The 21,133-nt window shown below is 45.1% G+C and overlaps 1 protein-coding gene across 1 annotated transcript in view; it reads right to left on the minus strand.

Moving 5' to 3' along the window:
• Positions 1-21,133, minus strand: part of SH2D4B (SH2 domain containing 4B) — a 1,358,492-nt gene that overhangs the window by 826,134 nt on the left and 511,225 nt on the right. The window contains exon 6 of the mRNA XM_069610827.1: positions 12,229-12,376. Coding sequence (XP_069466928.1) covers positions 12,229-12,376 — 148 coding nt within the window. The remainder of the gene's footprint in view (positions 1-12,228; positions 12,377-21,133) is intronic.

Here is a 21,133-nt window from a genome sequence, read left to right on the forward strand (position 1 = left end):
ATACATTACTATTAGGAATTAAAATAAACATTTGATAAGCAGGAGCTAAAAGCATCTTTGTGATTTCCAGCATCACTCACTAAGCAGAAACTATTGTGCTGGGCGTGGAGAGGGGGCAGGGGGCTGCCTACAAGAAATGTAACTAACACATGAGATTTAACCTATACATGTTGGCACATTCTATATAATCCATTAAGCTTCACACGTCTTCTTGATGTGTCCTAAAGTTCCTTTCTACATATTCCCATATATATACAGTTAATGTTGCATGGGTATGTTTGTATGGAGCCAGCTGGTCTGGGGAGCCAAATGTAGCTCCTTGTAACTGTTGGTGCCAAGCTAACCAGACTCTTATAGGCTACAAGCAGAAATAAAATAACTCCCAGCTTTCAGTTATTTTGATTCGTAACTTAACACATAGTAGATTCCTTCTGACTTCTATGTTTTGAATCAGAGAACAAATTGGGGGGCTGAGCAGCTAATCTGATTTGTAAAAAGCCACAAACAGGAAGCCGAGAGTTGAGGGATGGACGTAAAGATATTTTCAATCTACCACTTAATCTCATGACGATAACCAGAATATCTGACACAGACCTCCAACCACAGCCCTGACCTCTCCAGTGATAGTCCCTCTAAACTAAACTGCGTAAAGAATACTTTGGGGTAAACAGCAACACTTCATAATGCTTTCTAGCAAAGCACAGCTGATCTCCTACAGTCCCTTAATGTTGAAACTGCAGATATGGAGGAAGGAATGCCCGGCCATGTTTAAATTCTTAGAACATCATGCAAAGGGGCAGACACAAAGCACCACGCAAAAGGAGAAAGAAAGAATCAAAGATCCAAAGCAGAAAGCAAGGAAAAGTAAGGAAGCGAGCACTAGGAAAAAGGTAGCACAGAATAGTGTAATTGGAGAAATAAACCAAACACCCGGACAATTTTGCAAAATAAAATCACAGACATAGATGAAGGACAGATAACAAAGGCTGAGCCTTAAAATAAACATGACAGACCAGAATGACTAGATCCCACGATGGGTCTATCACAGTACATTTCAGCAAGATTCGGGGTACTATCTGACACTATCAAAGTCATTTTACAATCCGTTAGAACTTTTTCAACTACATTTAAAAAAGCAGACATTTTTAGGATGGATTCTGTTATTGCTCTGAGTCCATCACAAATGTCACCTTCTGATGGCAACATTACCATATCAAGGGCGTTCATAGATCACTTCTATGCTGGCCTTTCCAAGAGCCCTGCATCCTTTTATTCACGGCCTATTAGCTCCTCTCCCAATCATCCAGTTTCCCAAATCCTTTTCGATTCTATCACTTCCCCGCACAGTCTTTCATGTCTTTTGTTTCACCATCTGATTGGCTGTCAAGAATAAGCGATGCTTCTGTTTACACTGCCTCCACTTCCCACTAGGCTCTCGTGGCAGCTGTTTCGTGGTCCAAAAGGGCACTGGTTTCAAAGCCTTTACGCAAAACTCGGACATTTCACTGTTTCTCATAGACGTTTGCTGGAGCAATGGGACATGCTGTGAAAAACTGGGACTGTCCCCTCTACAGCAGACATGTGATCACCCTACACAATAGTGATCCATGCTCATAAAAGAAGATATCTTGTGAGTGGGAGGACAAGAACGCAATGAATATTTCAGGCAGCACATGGAATGGCTGCCAGGCGACGTTGCAGGTTAAATGAGGTTCACGGTCAAGTATTTACTAAGCTACTAAACGAATTCTGACAGTCAGCAACTTAAATGTAAGGAGTCATGAACCCTTCACTCATGGAGAACAAGGGAGGTCCAGGAGAAACACGTGGAGCCCCATGCCACAATATTCTCACCGAGGAAAATGTCCATGTCACAGCTTCGAAGCAGGCAGCTGCTCGAGAGGATAGGCTTGTAAATGTAAGCATGCATGGTCAACATGCAGAGTGCTCATCAGGAAACCCTGTGGGTAGAAGTTACAGAAAGCAGAAACTGTAGCAGAGGAACAGGGGCTTGTGACAAAAGGATAAATCACCAAAGGAACTTCCCCGTCAGGTGGGAGAGTCTGAACAAACGGCTATGTGGTTTTTCAAAATGCTTTGGAAAGGGACAACAGGTTCATTGGGTTAAAATGTTATAGGCAACACCTGTGACGAATTGACTACTGCCCTGGTGGAGTACAAGGATGAGTATATGTTAAATCACCCACCCAGCCATCACACTTCTACAAACCAAGAGCCAACACAATCATAAAGTTAAAACAGCCACAGTTAAGAGAAATACTTTCTTCGCCTTTTGTGGTTACGTGGGCCGAGGGAAGGCTATTCTCTAAAGAGAGGTGTGAATGTGTTACAGTAGCAACCAAAATAGTGCAGTATGACAGTCCAAAAAAAAGGAATGTCCAATCAAGGTTCTATAAAAATATATATACTTTAATTAAACACACCATGTATAATATTAACTAACTAGAAAACACTACAGAAACCCACCTCTGTAGAAAGAACATTGAATATGCAAGATAGCAGCCCTCTGTGTAATCTTACAGGGGTGAAAAGGTAATAAAAGACAACAATGCTCAAAAGATAGGTTTTTGAGGTTGCACAAGGCATTAAAATGACCTACCCAGTCTCTAGGGCCCAGAGCTGGTCCAGGGGGGCAGATACCAGTCAATAATAACTTTGGTGATTTGACAGCGTCAAACCAGATATCTTGGCATTGTTTCCGGGTTCTCTTTGGTTCAAGCATGCAGCAGTTGTCATGCTCGTTCAACAAGCTGCCATACAGTCAGAGTTGAATTGACGGTAGCTGCAGTCTCAAAGTGTCTACTATAGCTGTGAAGATCTGACGGTCATCAGGTTCTGTCGGCTGTCGCGTTACCAAAATGGTTGAGAAGCGCAGGCGAGTCGATTCGTTGTAGAGACTCTGCCGGCAATGTGCAGATGACACCGGGGTTGGGTTGATTGACTTATAGGAGCAGCGATTAAGTAGCTGGTGCTACGAATGGTGACTGGAGCAATGCAAGGCAGTGGTACCTCAGTGGCTCAATTCAAGGCAACAACGCCCTTCGCCAGGTGCAGTGGCGAATGGAGTTGAACAGCAAACAGCAGCTTCAGAGAGTGATGAACGCTGAAGGCAGATTCAAAGGTTCCTGGACATTTGCTCAGTGTAAAACATGCTTGAATTACGTCTTGCAGCAGGTCGGTGTTGAAAACACAGGGATCTTGGACGTTACGGCTTTTAGGAGCTCGAGTCCCACTACAGTTTCTCAAAGGCCACGGTTAGGTTTTTTTTCTGGCTCCCAATCACGGAGGAAGGCTGCCACATACCTTCAGGGACCCTGCAAAATGGTGAGGTACTAGGCAACAGGGTGGCTGGCAGAGAGATTTTGGTCCAGCAGCAGAGTTCATGCGCGATGGTCCCTGGAGGATTTTAGAAAGGACTGCTCTCATAGCAGGGTCTGGAAAAATCTTCTTCCAGGGTTGGATTCCAGAGATGATTCAAAGAAGTGTGTAGGGCCCCTTCTCTTAAAGGTAAAAGTCCACAGGCAATTGGACTGAAGTCAGCCTGCTTTAGGGGTCCAAAGCCTGCTCTTGGAATGAGTGGACTTTCCCTTTGGACATAACACCCAAAGTGCTTAGTGCTACAGGAAGTGCAGAGGGCAGGAAAGAGAAACAGAGAGGCAGGGAGAAAAAAGATGGCAGATTCTTTCCCCGTCTGTACAGCTGTCTCCCTGGTTATCCTAACCTCCCCTCATTCCCTTCTCAGTAGAATCAAAGGCCTTTAGAAATGTTGCAACCTATTGTGAGAACTAGCCCTTTGTTATTGAGTGTCCCCATTGATTCCTGCTCCCAGGCCAGCTTTCTGTGGAGTGGCTGCCCCTGGAGAAAGGGTGCAACCTGCCCTTACAAAGGAACAAAGAGAGACAATCCTCAAGGCTACAGTCCTGCTCGTGGGCAGGGGGAGCCTTATCTGGAACAAATTCACATACCCCTTACACAGCTGACTGGGGCAACAGGGCTGATACTTGCATGATATTAATTGAATGTGGCTGGCATAACTATGAGAGATGCTGGCCACCAGACCCTAACTTGTGTATGACGTATCTTTACAGTTTAGTGTGCCAGCAGGACAGGATCCTCAACATTATGCAGTTTTTGGAGCAGGGGTGCATATCTTAAATGCAGCCTCTGTGCTGCAGAGATTTGGATGTCAATGCAGCTGTCATGATGGCACCTGTGTCGTAAACCTGCTCTGTACCACTGTAGGGGAGGTGTTGCCATCAGATTACTGAGACATCAGTTCACAGTTGTGCACTGTGTTTGTGGCATGGAGCTTTATGAAAGCAAATCTGATCTGCAGATTTTCCTTTCCGAGATGGAACTACCTGCGCCATTTTATCATTTAATAAAAATCAATTCATCACAGCACCACACAACATAGATATACAAAGAACTTAAAAACCAGCACCCCTATTGTAGTAGCCCATGTCTCCCACCAAATAAATACTGCAGTTTCTCATGATATTGTCACATTTTAAGCCAAACTAAAACCAGCCTTAAAGTAATTCAGTCTTTGCTAGGTAACCTTAGTTTGGCTACAAAGATCAAAATCACAAGATGTTTGTCAGCAAAAAAATGTACTTCTGTGATGGCATGAATAATAATGAAATTCCATTTAATAAGATTACATTGTCAGAGGTGGGGTAAAGAAGATTCTTAGAATGTGCCTGAAATTCCTGGGCTCATTCGATGGATGTCAAATATGGCCAAGCCAATGTTAACCAGCGAAGAATTGCAGCTTTGCAGCTTTTGTTGGGGGCATATACTGCACTCATCCGCTGCATCACCAAGGGTGGGCTCCAAGGTGGCTAAAAAACATCATAGCTGTAGAACTATTACAGCAAGCTGCTTCCACACATCTTTAGCCTTTTCGCCTTTGACAATAAGAGCAGGGGTAAACAATTCATATTGCAAGCTCCAAGCCAGGCATAAAAAGTCACTTGTGTTAATTCTCCACACAGTCATAGAACACAATTTCAGTCTCGCCAAGAGTCAATTATCACTAGCCAGGGGATAGTGAACATTTTGATGCCTGATAAGATGATCATGTTTTGCTCTGATAAAATGTCTGCCGTTCAGCTCACAGTCCACATTCAGCCAGTTGCCCCATGGCAGTGGGTCTGCTTAGACACGTCTGCCTGTTTCACAATGTAGAGTTCAGTGCTAGGTCCGTCCAAGATTCCAAGAACAACTCCACTGATGCTCTTTTGTCATTTAAAGAAGGTGAAATCCAGGTAGGCACACAACCAAGCAGACAACAGAATCACACCTGTCTGTGCAAAGTTGTGGGGCCTCATGTCCTGGACATTGGACTGACTGAGCTTGTTGGAAGGTCACTGTCACCATAAAGGAGGCACACAAACACAGACAAGTTAGTGCTAGTTGGCAGGACCTTACTGGGAGAGAGGGCAGGCCATTTCTCTTATGGGCCTATGACAATTTCAATCCAACAGGCACACAGAGGATCCCACAAGGGGATTATTTACACGGACGATGCTAAAGGGTTAGCTAGATCAGAAGTGTTGCCCCTCCGGCGATACATTAAATGAATGAAAGATACAGAGACATGGTAAAGGTACTTATCCTTTTATTCTTTAGCATTCTCCATAACACACCATGTTCACCCTCTTCTTGACTTCCCCTAACCTCCTCTTACTGCGCCTCCCTTTCCTGCTGCCTTCCCGTCCAGCCACTTTCTCTGATAGGCTCTTGGACGGTGAAACCTCCTGACCAGGTGAGTCAGGATATATACTCTGCCTGTAACCGACTTGACATCTCCCCCAGGTTTTACAAGAGTGTCTTTGAGGAGCAACAGTTTATTGCTATGTCAGACTCCATGACTCCATCTTATTCTGTATAGAGAGGAGGTCTACATTTCTGCTATACGACATGTAGGCTTTTTTATCGCTCGTTGTGGTTGAGGACAAACAATGGCCTCCTCACTCTCTGCATCCTCGCTTGATCATGACGTCTTACAAGGTGTGTCTTGCCCTGGATTTACCTTGTGATATCTTTTATATTGAGATGCATTTGAAGTGATAACTCAGTCGAAAATGGTTTGCATGATGGGCAATCTGGAGCATTTATCCATCAATACCAGTAAATATTTTCCATCTTTTATGGGGTGAAAGAAATCAATCACCACTTGACTCCACGTGGTATCAGGTAGTTCAGACATTTTCAGTGGCTCTGGTCATTCTGGTAGCATCAAGCTCAGGGAACCAAATCATATCCTTTATTTCAGGTTTAGTGGCTATCAAACCCTGGGGATCCCTCATGGGCTGTGTTGTTGAAACTTTGACTAAGACGTTTGGGAATTACCCTGCATGCTCCCCTCACCTCATCAGTATTCCTTCTGATAACATTGATAGCTCATTATGTACATGCTTGAAGGCAGATAGATCTGCAGGTGTGATTTCCTCTGAAAAAGTACTGCTTGGCAGGATCAGATGCCACTGCTGTGGCATGGGGAGCTCCTTGATGTTGCATAGAGTAGGATCCTTCAGCGTGTGTTCATTGATTTGAGAGAGGGTAATGAGTGAGTGTGGAAATTAATGTATTCTCCAGCCAAGGACGGAAGCTTGGAGCCAGTACACATGGATTGTCTAGTGCTGAAATCCTCTGGATTGAATTATTTTCCGGGTTTATGAACTATTCAAAATTCATATTCCTGGAGGTGTAAACCCCACTTTTTGATTCATGGAGGCATCTTGCATTTTGGACTACCTTATGGGGTCACCAGGGCTTGGTGATCCATAACGATGAGAATGAGAAATGTGAAATTATTCACAACACCCAGGCTACCGCCAATCCCTCTATTTTTGGTTGTGAGTATGCCTTTCTATCGCTTATAAACTCTTGCTAGCATACACAATCATATGTTGTGCTCATTCATGACCCGGCTGAAGTTGGGCAAGGATGACTTCAAACCCAACAAGACTGGCATCAAGAGTCAATTCTATGCATAGGGATGGGTTGAAATAAGACATGTGTTCTGCTGATGCAATATCACCCTGATATTGACTGTCGCTACGATTTTGATTGTTCACGGATGTGAGTGATGCCATCAGCTTTTGAGTTGTTTCATCCTGTTTATTGTTGTGACGGCAATGTAACTTTTCTAGGTGCAATAATTTCGAGTTCATTAGTGCCACTAGAGTCGTCAAGTCCTTTGTGTTTTCATTAATGGACTCATATAATTTAGTGAAAGGCACTAGTGAGATCGCCATAGAGGAGATTAAAATAGATTGCAACTCATTAATTGGCACGTGTTCACAAGTGGCTAGTCGAGCCTATATTGTTGTTATTTGGGCCTTCATTTAGCCGTAAACTCGGAGATGTGACGGCATTGGTCCGCCTTACTTTTGGAAAGGGGCGGTCCACAAATGAGGAGTCCGAGGTTAAGGTTTCATCTGAGTCTAAATCCCCACTGGACTGTAGGTGTAATTTTTTTTAAATTCCTTGACAACTTTGAGACTGAATATCAGTTTGTTGGTGGATCTTTTTTGAGAGTCAGGCAGTGTTGTAGGAGAAATTTGGGCTGACTCACAATTGGACATCCCCTCGGTAAATCTTGCACATTTGTACTTGACACTGGCCCAAATGTCTTCATTTGTGTCTGTGAGGTTAGTATTGTTTCTCTTTAGAGACGCCTTTGCAGAGGGAACACTTTTAGAAATTGAATCTTGGAGTTGTTTTGTAGTACGTGCTTTATTTATTAGAACCAGGTTTTGTAGGACATTATTCACCACTTCCAGTGAGTTTCTCCTGTTTGAGCTCGCCTCCACCATTATTGTAGCGTCCTGAAAACATACGACACCTAAGGGTACTGTGGCTTCAGGCTAGTCCTAGGTGCTATATAAGATTCCGTCAAGGAGTCTGCACTGGAAACTTCATCATGGGGCTCATAGTCAGTAAAATTAACCGCCACGTGAGTTCATTGCTGCCATTGTAAAACTGCTTGTTTCAGGTTATGACGTGTGTGTCTTGACTACTAGCAATCATATCACTTATAGGCAGAACATGGTCGATTTGAGTTTGTACAATCTTATTTTGAGGTAAGTTATTCACACAGGCAGGAAAGCGTGGTTCAAACAGAGCGTCAACGGCAGTTGCCATTTCTTCTGCGAGCAGCAAAAACTCAGGACCAGGCTTGAAACAGGGCTGCACCCCCTCAGAGCAGTGGACGTCGACCCAGCATGTCCACTGCATCGCGTATCAAACGAGGCAGCCGCCCACTGTGCCAGATCGCACAGGGAGTGGGGCAGCGCACAAGCAGAGACATCCCTACTAGCAACGGCTTTACATGAAACCGTCAAGACGCCCTCCCTTGAAGACAGCAAGGAACTCACTCCCAGCATGGCGGTAAGGCTGATTTGTGGATGGACCGGTGTCAAGTCAACGTAAGCCGGGCTAGTGGGCTCGATCTGCACCAGACCAGTACCAGTTGTTATCAACGAGTCATCTTCCTTCCTTGTGGCATTTGAGTCAATAATGACTGCAGCAACTGAAGACGGCGTCTTGCTATGTTCATGCATGATAAGATCCTCTTTGTCCGATACACAGGAATAGACGCGACTTACTTGGGTGTGTGTCGGTCATCCAGCCTTGGCTTCCTCATTCCTGGTGTTGCGTTTTCGCTGTGCACGTGTCTGTGGTGAGGTAGTCACAATGTGCTCCCGCTCGCGTTGCACACAAGACATTGTTTTTTGGATGGGCTCGTAGATTGTCCAGAGACTGTCGCCGTCGCCACTCGCCAAACAGCTAAACAGAGACAACTCGCTCTTTCACCTCAGGGCTTACGCCGCAAGGGCGAACAAGGCGGCCGTTTAAGGTCACCTGTCCAGCAGTTCTTAAAGAACCAGGCACATGCACCTCAAAGCAAGTGGCAGACACAGGGGTTCCTCTTTACCCACCACAGCTAAACAGAGACAACTCGCCCTTTCACCTCAGGGCTTACGCCGCAAGGGCGAACAAGGCTGCCTATTAAGGTCAGCTGACCAGCAGTTCTTAAAGAACCAGACACATGCACCTCAGAGCAAGTGGCAGTCACAGGGGTTCCTCTTCACTCGCCACAGCTAAACAGAGACAACTCGCCCTTTCACCTCAGGGCTTACGCCGCAAGGGTGAACAAGGCTGCCTTTTAAGGTCAGCTGACCAGCAGTTCTTAAAGAACCAGACACACGCACCTCAGAGCAAGTGGCAGACACAGGGGTTCCTCTTTACCCACCACAGCTAAACAGAGACAACTCGCCCTTTCACCTCAGGGCTTACGCCACAAGGACGAACAAGGCTGCCTTTTAAGGTCAGCTGACCAGCAGTTCTTAAAGAACCAGACACACGCACCTCAGAGCAAGTGGGATTCACAGGGGTTCCTCTTCACTCGCCACAGCTAAACAGAGACAACTCGCCCTTTCACCTCAGGGCTTACCCTGTAATTTAAAACAATTGTTTGGGGAAGATATTGGTTTTTTTTTGTGTTAGCTCATAGTGGTGGCGGTGCTAGCCACCTGCATGAGAACAAATATACTGGCATAGAAAGGATAGGTGGCTTTGACACTTTTTATAGAATTTGTGGCGGTGTGCAAATACATTATGTCATTTGGTATTTGCATTGAGCCTAACTGCCATGCCATGGCTTGAAGCACTTTAGGTTGTCTGGGAGTACCCCAGACCATAGTCAGAAGATACATGATAACAGTACTTTGCATTACAGCACAAGGGCGTCACATGATACTACACATTAGCAATTGCATACACATGACACGTTTTGACCGAGATAACTTTGTATGCCTGTAGCTTGACCAGGGGCTCATTCTCTATGCTATTTAAATACATTTCACTGCAAGGTGATTGAAAACAGCCATTTCTTCCTGAAAAAAAGAAACGCCTGAAAGGTCACGGTTTGATTGCAATTGCTTTGCTGCTTTTATCAAAAGCTGTTTCATGTTAAACAGATTTAAAACAGCACACTTCTGCCTGCAAACACAGTTGTTTGAAAGGTAAGTGCCTAATTGACGATATTCTTATCTTATCATATTATACATTTTAGTGGCCAAAGTTGTAGACAATTCTGACAAAGAATAAGTTGTAGCGTGAAACATATATGAATGAGCAATCCTATTTGCGTATAGAAACGCCCAAACTGTTGCATTTGGTAATGCTTATTTAACACTTGGTAGTGAGGAGTGGACAGCGCTTGAGCCAAACTGAGAACACTGGAAGCGCCCAGTGGAACCAGTAGCCCCGCTGTAGGGAACTGCAGAGAGAGGTTGAGCCCACCTGTCCATGGAGGGGGGATCCTGTCAAGCTGTGGAGCCTCCAGCCATGGTAGCAAAGCAATTGAGCCAGCTGCTGCTTGGAAGCAGACAATCCAAGGTGCCTGCTAGCCCACAAGGTCCCTATGATGATTATTTCAATATCATCAGCTGCGTTGCCCTGCTGTACCCAGGAGCACAACGTGTGCTGCACCACGGCCCAGAGGCTGGAGAAGCGCCAACATGCAACACGACATCAATAATGAAAAATGCGAGTGTGCCATTCGTGAACAGTTCCTGTGTGTAACCCAGAATATATATCTATCTGTTGCTCTGAGTGTAGCACTTTGTGGGTAATGCCCAAGGACCAATCACACCAAAGACGGAGATATACATTCTACAAAGCATGTGGAATGCTTAGGTTCAGCGATGAAACTTAACAAACATTAGTACCCGGCGAAGGTCAACCAGAATGTAACAACAATTCTGATTGGCCCTCGCCAGGGCTTTTCCCGGCCGGGAATCCCTCGGCCGGGATTCCACTCCTTTGTCCCCAGCCGGGGGGGCGTGGCAGTCCCTCAGTCAATGAGGAGGCTCGAAGCAGGGTCATCCCCGCTTCGAGCCTCCAGACAGCTGGAGGCCGCGATCTTCCCCCGCCAGGGATTCACGTATGTTTCCCCCCCTCGCCACACAATCTCCTCCCCGCCCTCCCAACCCCACTTACTTTCATATTTCTCCTTTTCGGGAGCGAGCGCGTTGGGAACACTTCTGTCCCTAGCCCGTCTGCTCCTGATGGCCGCCATGCAAAGGGAAAATGGACTCAGTTTTCCCTTCCCGGCTGCCATTTCCTTTGACATATTTTTTATTTTTATTTCCGTTCTGAAACACTGCAGCGTTTCAGAACAGAAATAATGCTATTAGTACTAATAAACCCCTCGCCGCGGGGGCATTACCAAGTCAGGTAATGCCATGGGGCCTTCCTTAACTATAACTATGGGCCAAAGGGCATTGCAGCTCAGAGTTTATTGCATAATTAATAACATTCACATTTTTACAAACTGTTAAATGATGTCTGGTTCTAAACATGATTCTGTTTTCTGGTCTAAGAATAGGCCAAACAAAACGTTTCAGTTTTAAATAAACAATGGGTTTAGAAACTAAAATATGTACCCAAAATGGTGTCCTACTACCAACTTCCTTTTTTTTTTGGAAACCACCCTAAGCATTCTATTATCTTTTGCAAACATTCCATCTAACTGGGTCTTTAGTGTATGCCATATTTCTCTCTTGTCAAAAAAAGAGAGAACATAAAAACGCTGTATAAATTGCTCGATAAAACAGATATTGTTGCAAATAATCAGTAACGAAAAATCATCATTAAAAGAGTTTTAGGAAAATATTTAGCAGCAGACTATTAGTCCCCAAATTAAGTGTTAACCTATTCCCAAGCAATGTGCGTAATAACTATACAATATCACATGCCCAAACACTGTTAACAGGTAATTGATCTAACGCCAGTGCAAATGCAGGTCAAAGGCATTTAGGGCTATTCCAGATTTTGTGCCCGATTCATGGAATTTCTTGAACGGTTCAAAGTGGCTTTGCACTGCTGAAAAGTCACTTTGAACTGTGCAATAAATTCCATGAATCAGGGGTTTGCCTGAACGCAACTTAGCACAAAAGCAAGGGCGTACAGTAGAAAGTAGGACGTGGGGGGCTAAGGGTTCTGGAGGGAGTTCTGGATGGGGTGGGAAACGATTCTCGATTGCATGCATTGGCTGGAACAGAGTAGTAAGGGTGAGGAATAATCAGTGGTTAGCTATGATTGATGAGGCGATGAAGCATTGTGTTCATGACCCTATCACCCACATGAAAAGAAAACAGCGCGAGATAATAATAATGCACATTTTTTAACCTTAAGTTCTTGCTGGATTTTTTCTTGCATTAGTTTTGCCGCTTTTCGATCTTCAATTTCCACTTTCCACTTCTCAGCCACTATCCGGGCTTTCTCCTTTGCCAGAACGTCACGGAACTTCTTCTCGATTTCAGCCTCTTTTTTCTTCCTTCAAGTGAAATTGAAAAGAAATCACATTAAAGTCCAAGTAGTTCCAGGGAGTTGCAGGGAGTTCATGCACGGGAACAGTCTTCCACTCTCTTCACCCACTCAATTCATTTAAAATTGGAACGTGCTAGCAGAATTTGTATGCAGTTTGAGACATATAGAGGTTATGTTGAGCCCTACTGCATATTAACAACAATACACACAACCCTTTTAAAATAATATTTTTAACTAACTCTCAAAACCCTGTGGACGTCACACATCTTCATATCTCTTCTCATCTGTGCAGACCATGTGCTATCTAGCTAGGATTAATATGCATAGCTCTGATTCATTGTATGTCATTTAGTTCCCCTCTGGGTCTAGTCCATGCTCCAGTACACAACAAGAACACAATTGGGTACGCTTTGCACTGGATCGTTGCAATCTCTCCCTCTATGCCACTCCGTGCCTTCTCCCACACACCATTAAAAGGAGATGACCCACATTGCTATCTCCAACAATGTTTTCATGATAAACCGCTAGTACCCATATATCCGTCCATCAACCTCTCTCCAAATGTCATACTAGGAAACCCCACCAAGATTACTGCAACAGCAGGATGCAAACAGTTACAATGCCATGGCAAACTCTGATTGCTCCTTCCTTAATAGACTGAACATTGAGTAATTAATGATATTTTTGAACTCTTCAAAACAACACATAACACTTACTGTTTCGATCACTTTGTATTTTTTAATCCAGGCTTATACATTTTTATCATTTTTTTATTTAACTATGCAATCAGTACTATCTTGCAGACCACACTGGCAATGTGCGTACAGCACCCCCTGCAATGCATATCTCTTCCTTTGACGCCCAATGGTTCCTGGTTTGCACTTTAGAACACTACATACATAAATGTAATGAATACATAAAATGTCTCACTGTGAGATTATACATAGGATCATGAGTCATAAAGTATCTTAGTTATGTCAAAGATAGGTGAGAAATGTAACTATACATTGTATGCAATTGCAACACTGTTGAGTTCCCTTGTGTACCTCTGACGGTCTTCTTTCGCTCGGCAGTTATGGTCTCACCAGTGTGTTCCTCGATGCACAACTGTTCATGTAGGCAAAGGTCGGGGGATCAGGAAAGAACCTGTGTAGGCTAGGGTCCAACTGCATAAGCGTCCAATTCTGTTTCACTATTTTCCCATTCCTCTGACTTTGCCTGGAAGGGGTTGTCACATACACAAGAGGATTATCCTTAGTTGGTTTTGGTGACCAGAGTGTCTCTCTGGGTATCTTTTCCACCTTCTCTGCTATGTCATTAATTAGATCAGGGTTATACTACCTCACTAGGAATGTTCTCTGTAGTGTCACTGCTTGTTTCTTATACTTCTCTGTATTCAATATGTTTCTCTAGTATCTTAGGAATTGGCTCTTTCTTTTGTGCTCATCTTCCTTTAATCTTTGCTCTCGTTCTCTGTCTTTTCTATCCTGTTCGTCCTTATCTTCTCTTATGCTTACTTCCTTGATGCTTCTCCCATCTAACTTGAGTAATATTTGTCCTCCCATCTATTTGTTCTGTACAAGCGCTACCTGGTCAGCCTTGACCCTTTCCCCATTCCATCTTTTAATCTCTCTTTCTAGTTCTGTTGATATATTTGATCGCTCAATATTCTCTTCATTATTTTATATTATCTTAAAGATCTCTTCTTTTCTCTTACTCTCCTCTAGACTATCAGGCCTGCTATAAGAGTGCAGTTCATATATCGATTACCAAACCCCGTCACCACTTTCAGTTCCTTTAAAGGGTACAACCCTATTTCTTCTGCACTAGAACCTTTTGATTCAGGTGAGGTAAGGGGAGCTGAGGGCTCAACCCCTTCCTCCTTACATTGATTAAGCATCCACTCCTCAGGTGGCAGCTTTTCCCTTTCCTCTTGGTACATCTTCCAGAGCTCGAGAATAGCAAACCTTTTCTCCAATATCTTCCCTGTGTACGCATTGTGCAAGTATGTGGTCATGTGTTGCAATATGGCTTTTGACAATGATCCCCCTTGTAGCCAAGGCCTTGAACATATTATTTGCTGTGCCTTTCACACATTCCACACTATGCTGTTTGAGCTTGGGGATATGCTTTGGCAATAACTTACATAAATGCATCAGGGGAGTATCTCCCATTGGGATGAGTCTCAATTGACTGTCTATACTTACCAGGTTTTGTAAAATACTTTCGCCACTTTTCAATATGCTTAAAATAACAAATATGTGCATGCTCCAACAATTGCCGCTTAAGCCTCTACCTTTTTTGATTATCTCTGTCTATGTCTGGATTGGTACCAACCACTTCCCTAGATAGTCTTTTTAGCTCCTTAACTTTGTTTCAATTCCATCACAACTTTTGTTACTTCTTCAAAACCTTGATTCAACACATAACACAGACTTACTAGTCGACTTTACACATTTAGTCAAAAATACTCTGTGATCAACTTTTTTGCTTCTCGCCCCTAATTAATATCCTGACACAGGATTAAGCTATTTACCTTGTGTAAACCTGTTTACATGTAGCCTAGTGACTCTGACTGGAGTGTGAGAAGACCTGTTCTTGACTTCTATCTCTATTTCCATGCAATATTTTGCCGTTACTTTATAAATAATTACCACAATCCTGTTCCCTTACTTTGCCATTCCCCTGAATCTGCTCACCATTTGGTCGTTTGACTCAAAGCCTTCGGTATCGTCTCCTCCTCCAACCAACCACTTTCGCCTTCCATCTGCAGAGCGCCCATGGAAACCAGGTAGGGATTTCGTCAAAGAGGGACCATGCCCACCGTCTCGATATTCTTGCAAGATTTCTTTTCAGCCGCTCTCCACAGGAAACCCTGCAATCTTCCGGCTAGGTGGTAGAGGATGTCCGATCGTCCGAAAACTCTGAAGTTAACAGGTCGATAGGTCTGAACCATCCTACCACTGCCGCCACGTGAGCTTATGGCCCTTGTTAGGTAGCATGTCATGCAGGTGGATGGGAAACAGAATAACTTTGTACACCAATAATCATTTCAAATCAGGAAGAAGGCAAAGTCCTTTTTGCTTTTTTATTATCAATTTCCTAAAACAGCCTATTGTCACTATTGTAAGCTGAAAGTTCATATATCTGATTACTATACCCTGTCGCCGCTTTCAACTCCTTTAAAGGATACAACCAACATCAATGGATGTCGCAGAGCGTTCTCTCAAAGCATTCAATAAAAAACTCCTTTATAGAAAAAACTTGTCATACGTGATGTCATACTACGTGGGAAATAAGAAAAACCTACGGAGGATTGTGGTTGGCTCAAAGGGAACATCTAAATATACTTTCTATAAGGGATCAGGTTGTAGTTGGGTCTCTGCAGTCAGGTGGACAACTCATGCCCACCCTAGTGCAAGTCATTGTTAAACGTTATTAGAAACACAGTACCTCATTGGCCCTCAAACTATAAGGCTTTTTGTTATACGGCCCTCTACAATTGGTTGGCACGCTCGTGCCATGTCTGTAACATTCAGCTCATAAGATCATATGCCAGGTGCCAGGGGGTGAACTTGACTTCACCTCCCCACCCAATTAGCCCAACATCTCTCATCACCAATGCCTTTTGCCATGAAGACTGTCTTTGAACTTGGCCTTGCAATGTATTCTAGTCTCTGGGAATATAAGCGAGTATGAGCACACACTTATCAAATTTCTAGCACTGCATGCCCAACTCTATTCCCATCCTTGGCTCACATGACAGGAGATCGTAATTTAGCCCATTTTGCAGAATTTAATTGCCTTGAATTAATAAGACTTGGCACTCATTACTTCATCTGCTTGCGTTGTTGCATCTACACAGTTATTGAATGATCTGCCTTTTCTACAGTGCCTTTCTCACGTGCAATCTTCGTTCCACACATGAAAATGTATTCAATTATTTAATTCGTCATCAGTTTCTATAAAGTCCATTGATTCTCGTTTTCGGCCAGTCTTCTCTGTGTGTCATGCTAATTTCTTGTGACATCAGCAACTTCTCTTTCTCTTTTTCTCATATTCCTTCAGGGATCTCTTCCAAGAGATTGTCATCTATTCGGGATTACAACTGATAGGTTTTTCTTAGTGGATACCTTTTCTCAAAGATTCGACACAGAATTGTCACAAATGCTGGTGTCACACATGGCACAATTTCAGGATGACAGCATATAAGTAGTAGTGGGATGGGACATCCTGCAGAGGCATTCGGCTGCTCCTCTGCAGGACAATGCCTCTAAGGAGGTGAAGCAGAATGTGGGCCTTCTTGGCAAGGTCCAAGATGTGAGGAGTAAAGGAGAGAGAGGAGTCGAAGATGAACCCAAGATATTTGGCCTCAGTTGAAGGTGAGGGAGGTGAGCCCATAGCATTGGCTTCAGCCACTTGCCACCTCACTTGTGGGGTCATGTGGTTACTAAGCAACTCTGGCAGTTGGTGCATCTTCATGTCAGCTCTCGGCTGCTGCACTACCCCATACCTGTTATGGCTTTAAGGCATGGGGCGTTTGGTCACAGGTTTTCAATCACCCGCAGCTCTTCACGCTCCACTCTGCATGCTTGCTATGCATCTCTGACTTATCTCTAATGCAGAGGGCCGTATGCAACTCAGCTGCCTAATTGGCCGGAGCTCCACCTTGCTGTCTCAAAGCTTTGTTGACTCACTGCCATTGTAATGAAGAAGTGACCCCAGGAACTGTGTTTAATAAGGTAATTATTAGTGTATGTAACATACATAACATACATACAAGGAACCCCACATTCAACCACCTCCTATGTTCCAGAATCCACACCATTTCATTTGGATCTCGGAAGATATCGAATGCGGGCCATGTGGGCTAGCAACCACCCTCTGCAGTGCCTTCCCTGTCAACCCCTTTCTTGCCCTAATTTCTATAAAGGTACACAGAGAGTCACTCTCATACCACTTGAAACACTTGTGTATGAGCATGATATAAATAAAATATTTCATTTCATTTCATTGGCATTGGCAGATGTGGGGCAGGTGCATGTGGATCTAGGTCACATGGTCTAAGCCCCGCCCACATGGTGCCTTTCTGGCTACCGCTCTTTTTCCTCACTTAGCAAGCCCCGTCCACCTGGTGCCTTCCTGGCTGCTGCTCTTTTCCCCACTTAGCAAGCCCCGCCCACCAGGAGCCTTCCTGGTTGCTCTTTTTCCCTACTTAAGCAGCCCTCCAGCCTCTTTTTCTTTACAGATGGGAAGCAGGTGCAAGTGGATCTAGGTCTCCTGGCCTCAGCACCACCCACCTTCTCAGTCCTGCCTCTTCCTTCCTGTTCTTAACTCTTAGATCAAGGGTGTCTCTTGCCTGGGCATGTTTTGATTGATTCTTCTACCCTGCTCCCCCTCTGCCCCCTCCTGCCTACTTCTGCAGGAGTCTGTCCTAATACATTCTGGTTTCACCATCACTGTCTTGTGGCCAATGCTGGATTTGACTTTTATGGACTTCATTGATTCACGGTGTGTCACCCTTTCTCAACTCTCATGCTGGAATTTGCATCTTGTACTCATGGTGGCCCTGAATCATGCTGTTCCCATCTTCATATTGTATCCTGGCTTGCAACATTATGTGTTACTACTGACTTCTGCAATTGTATTTACTCTTCCCTCTTGCTCCTACACTCGTTTGGCTGCTTACTCTCTGTTCTCTCCTCCTCTCGTTTTCCTATCTCCTCCCTGAATTTCTACTATGCACTTACTCTATCAGATTTGTCCATGCACCTACTATGATAGCAACCTCGTCTGTCTCCTCCCCCCTCCCCTTACTTGTTCCACCCCACAGCACTATCTGGAATGTCGTCAGACCTAGTACGACAGTCACTTGTTTTGTCCCCCCCCCCTTTCTGCACCCCTCTCCCTCTCCTTTTGTTTTTTTCCGACTCTACCAGAAATGCCATCAGGCGTAGTATGGTAGTCACCTGTCTGTTTCCAGTTCCTTCCCACACTTCCCCTCTGTTCCTTATCTATGTCTTATCTCTTGCACTATCTGAAATGTCGTCAGGCCGAGTACGATAGTTAATTTCACATCCTTACTGTTCATGGCCTGTGAGAATGTCATTGTATTTTCCCTTGTTCCCTGCCTTGCCTTGAAGTGCTTTGAAACACATTGTGTATAGGCGCTATATAAATAAACTATCATATCATATCATATATCATTTCATTTACCAAATTCCCAGCCCAAGGAATGCTGGGGAGACTGTATTGATAATTGTCAGCTAAGGTTATATTTGCTGCAAAGAGTGCGGCAGTAATGTTGGGTCGCACTGTGGGCCATCTGGTTTTCCCCTGGATATTTTACTTTGCTGGTAAATCCCAGCTCCCGCTGACCAACGCTGTGCCACTCGTGCAACTACGTATTTCTGCACTGTCACTTTAAGAAGACTGTTCCTTGGGTTGGAAGACCTCCATCCTCCAGTAAACCAGGCTCATAAGCCATATCCAGCAACCCTTGTGGCGAAGCCAGCTGCTTCAAAAGGTGCTGCAGTACTATGGGGCTGTTGGGCAGGTGGACAGGACACAGGCACGACAGTCTGTGCAAGGTAACTTACATAATTTAGTGGTCTGCAATCTATTATTATTGGTGTTGTAGCAAATGTCCCTATCCTGCACATACACGTTCTACTGTAGTAAGCCCGAGGTTTGGTTAAGGAACATCATTCCAAACGCTAAATTTATACAGGGCACACAAATGTTTAAACAGACGTTGAGGGAGAACGGCACAGTGGGGAGTACCAGATCATTTAAATGGGCTCCCATGAAGGGCCTGTTCCTAGCGAGCAGCCGCAGCCCTGCTGCTCTAAGCACCACGCACTGTTAAGTCCGTAATGCATGTGCGCATGCGCTAGCCTCGTTGTGGCCGCGCATGCGTGTAACGAATAAAGACGATCCGCGAGGCAGTTGCCGCCGGGACCCTGGAACGATCAGACGTGCGTGTACGAGTCTCATTGTGTGCGTATGCTTTGATGCTAGTACAGGGTGGCCCGAGGCACGGGAAGCCCCATCACACTGGCGACGAGGCGGGATACGGGGAGAGAAATGCCCGGCACGTACAAACGTGTCGTTATGGGCATTTCATCTCACGTGCGCCACGATCCTCACAGGAGTGACGGCGGCCATTTTGTTTATGGTGTTTAAGGCGGTTGCGGCCCGCGAGGGTGCTCGTGCGCTGTCTAAACATTGAGGATGACAATCCCTAAATTTTTAGACATTCTGCAGTATTCTTACGTCGGACACGGATATAGCCAGGTTTGCGGCCTCTAACACGGTCTGAGGTGACTGTTGCACCTGTGAACATGACGGACAGCGACGGAGAGGCCTCTGGAACATTGAGGGTGGTGAGAAGGCAGCATGGCTCATTACAACCAATGCAAGAATTTGACACCTCGGGTCCCCCCTCAAAACTAGGCCCGAGATGGCTCCTCTGGATAAAAAAACTTGACATGTTCTTCGCCGCCACCGGAGAAACAGATGATGATGCCAAAGTGGTGATGCTGTTGTACTCGGTGGGCACAGGAGTACTGCACATTTATGAGTCTCTCACCTTACCTGTGGTAAACTACGATGCGGTCAAAACCGTGCTAAGGGATCATTTTATCCCTTTATCCAACGTGGACTTTGACAGGTTTGTCATGTGTGGAGAAAAGCAGCAAGATGAGGAGACATTAGATCAATTCTGTGCACATTTGAGACAGCTAGCCACCAGGTGCAGATGGACGGATGCTGAGTTAATGGTCCGCCACCAACTGATCCAAGGATGCAGCTCAGGGAAACTGCGGAGGCAGGTTTTGAGAGAGCCAGGTATGTCGCTGGAGCAGATTTTGGACAGTGGAAGGGTATACGAACTTGCAGAGAGTAGAGGGGCTAAAATGGACGCTGCTGCACGCCCAGGCAAGCTCGAGGAAGCTTTTGCGGTTGGGAGACAGTCCCAGACAAAGTCGAGGTGGAGCCAGAAGAGGCTGGAACCGACATCTCCACAAGGCAATGCGGTCATTTGTCAGTATTGTGGGTACGATTTGCCGCATTCGGAAGACTGTCCAGCCAAATTGAGGACCTGACGAAGATGCAACACGCCAGGGCGCTATGCCAGAAAGTGCAGAGCTGCTGCCCCAGTTGCACACAGTGGGTACCCGCAAGGGTAAGCGATGGATATAGAAAACAACGAAGTGTCGCTGCAGTGGAACAGGATGTCCAAAGACTCAACATCGCAGAGGAAATTTGGCTACCGTGGCGAGAAAACGCAGACAACCGATGTGTGTTGTTAACATTCAAGGGGTCCCTACGCAGGTACTAATAGACACTGGTGCCTCAGTATGTGTGTTGGCTACCAAACATTACAAAGCCCTCCCAGGCCCCCCTCCATTGGACCAGTCAAGGGCGAAGATCTTCACGTTCGGGAGTGACACTCCCCTACCAATCAAAGGGGTGTTTGTAGCTCCTGTAGCCCGTGAAGGAAAGACGATTAAGGCAAGGTTTTTCGTCACGGATGTAAGCCTGCGGTCCCTGTTGAGTTGTGCGGCCTCGGAAGCATTAGACTTGGTCCACTTTGTGTGTGCAGTTTACCAAGGGGACATAGACTCACTTTTGGAGAGATTTGAGAGTACGTTTCACGGGATTGGTCGACTAAAAGCAGAACCAGTGCGACTGCACATAGATGAAACGATCCGCCCAACGGCATTGAAACACAGACGAATTCCGTTCCATCTTCGGTCCCAGG

The sequence above is a fragment of the Ambystoma mexicanum genome, chromosome 8 (genome assembly GCF_040938575.1).
Source record: "Ambystoma mexicanum isolate Mex_15411 chromosome 8, UKY_AmexF1_1, whole genome shotgun sequence".
In the NCBI taxonomy this organism is placed as follows: domain Eukaryota; kingdom Metazoa; phylum Chordata; class Amphibia; order Caudata; family Ambystomatidae; genus Ambystoma; species Ambystoma mexicanum.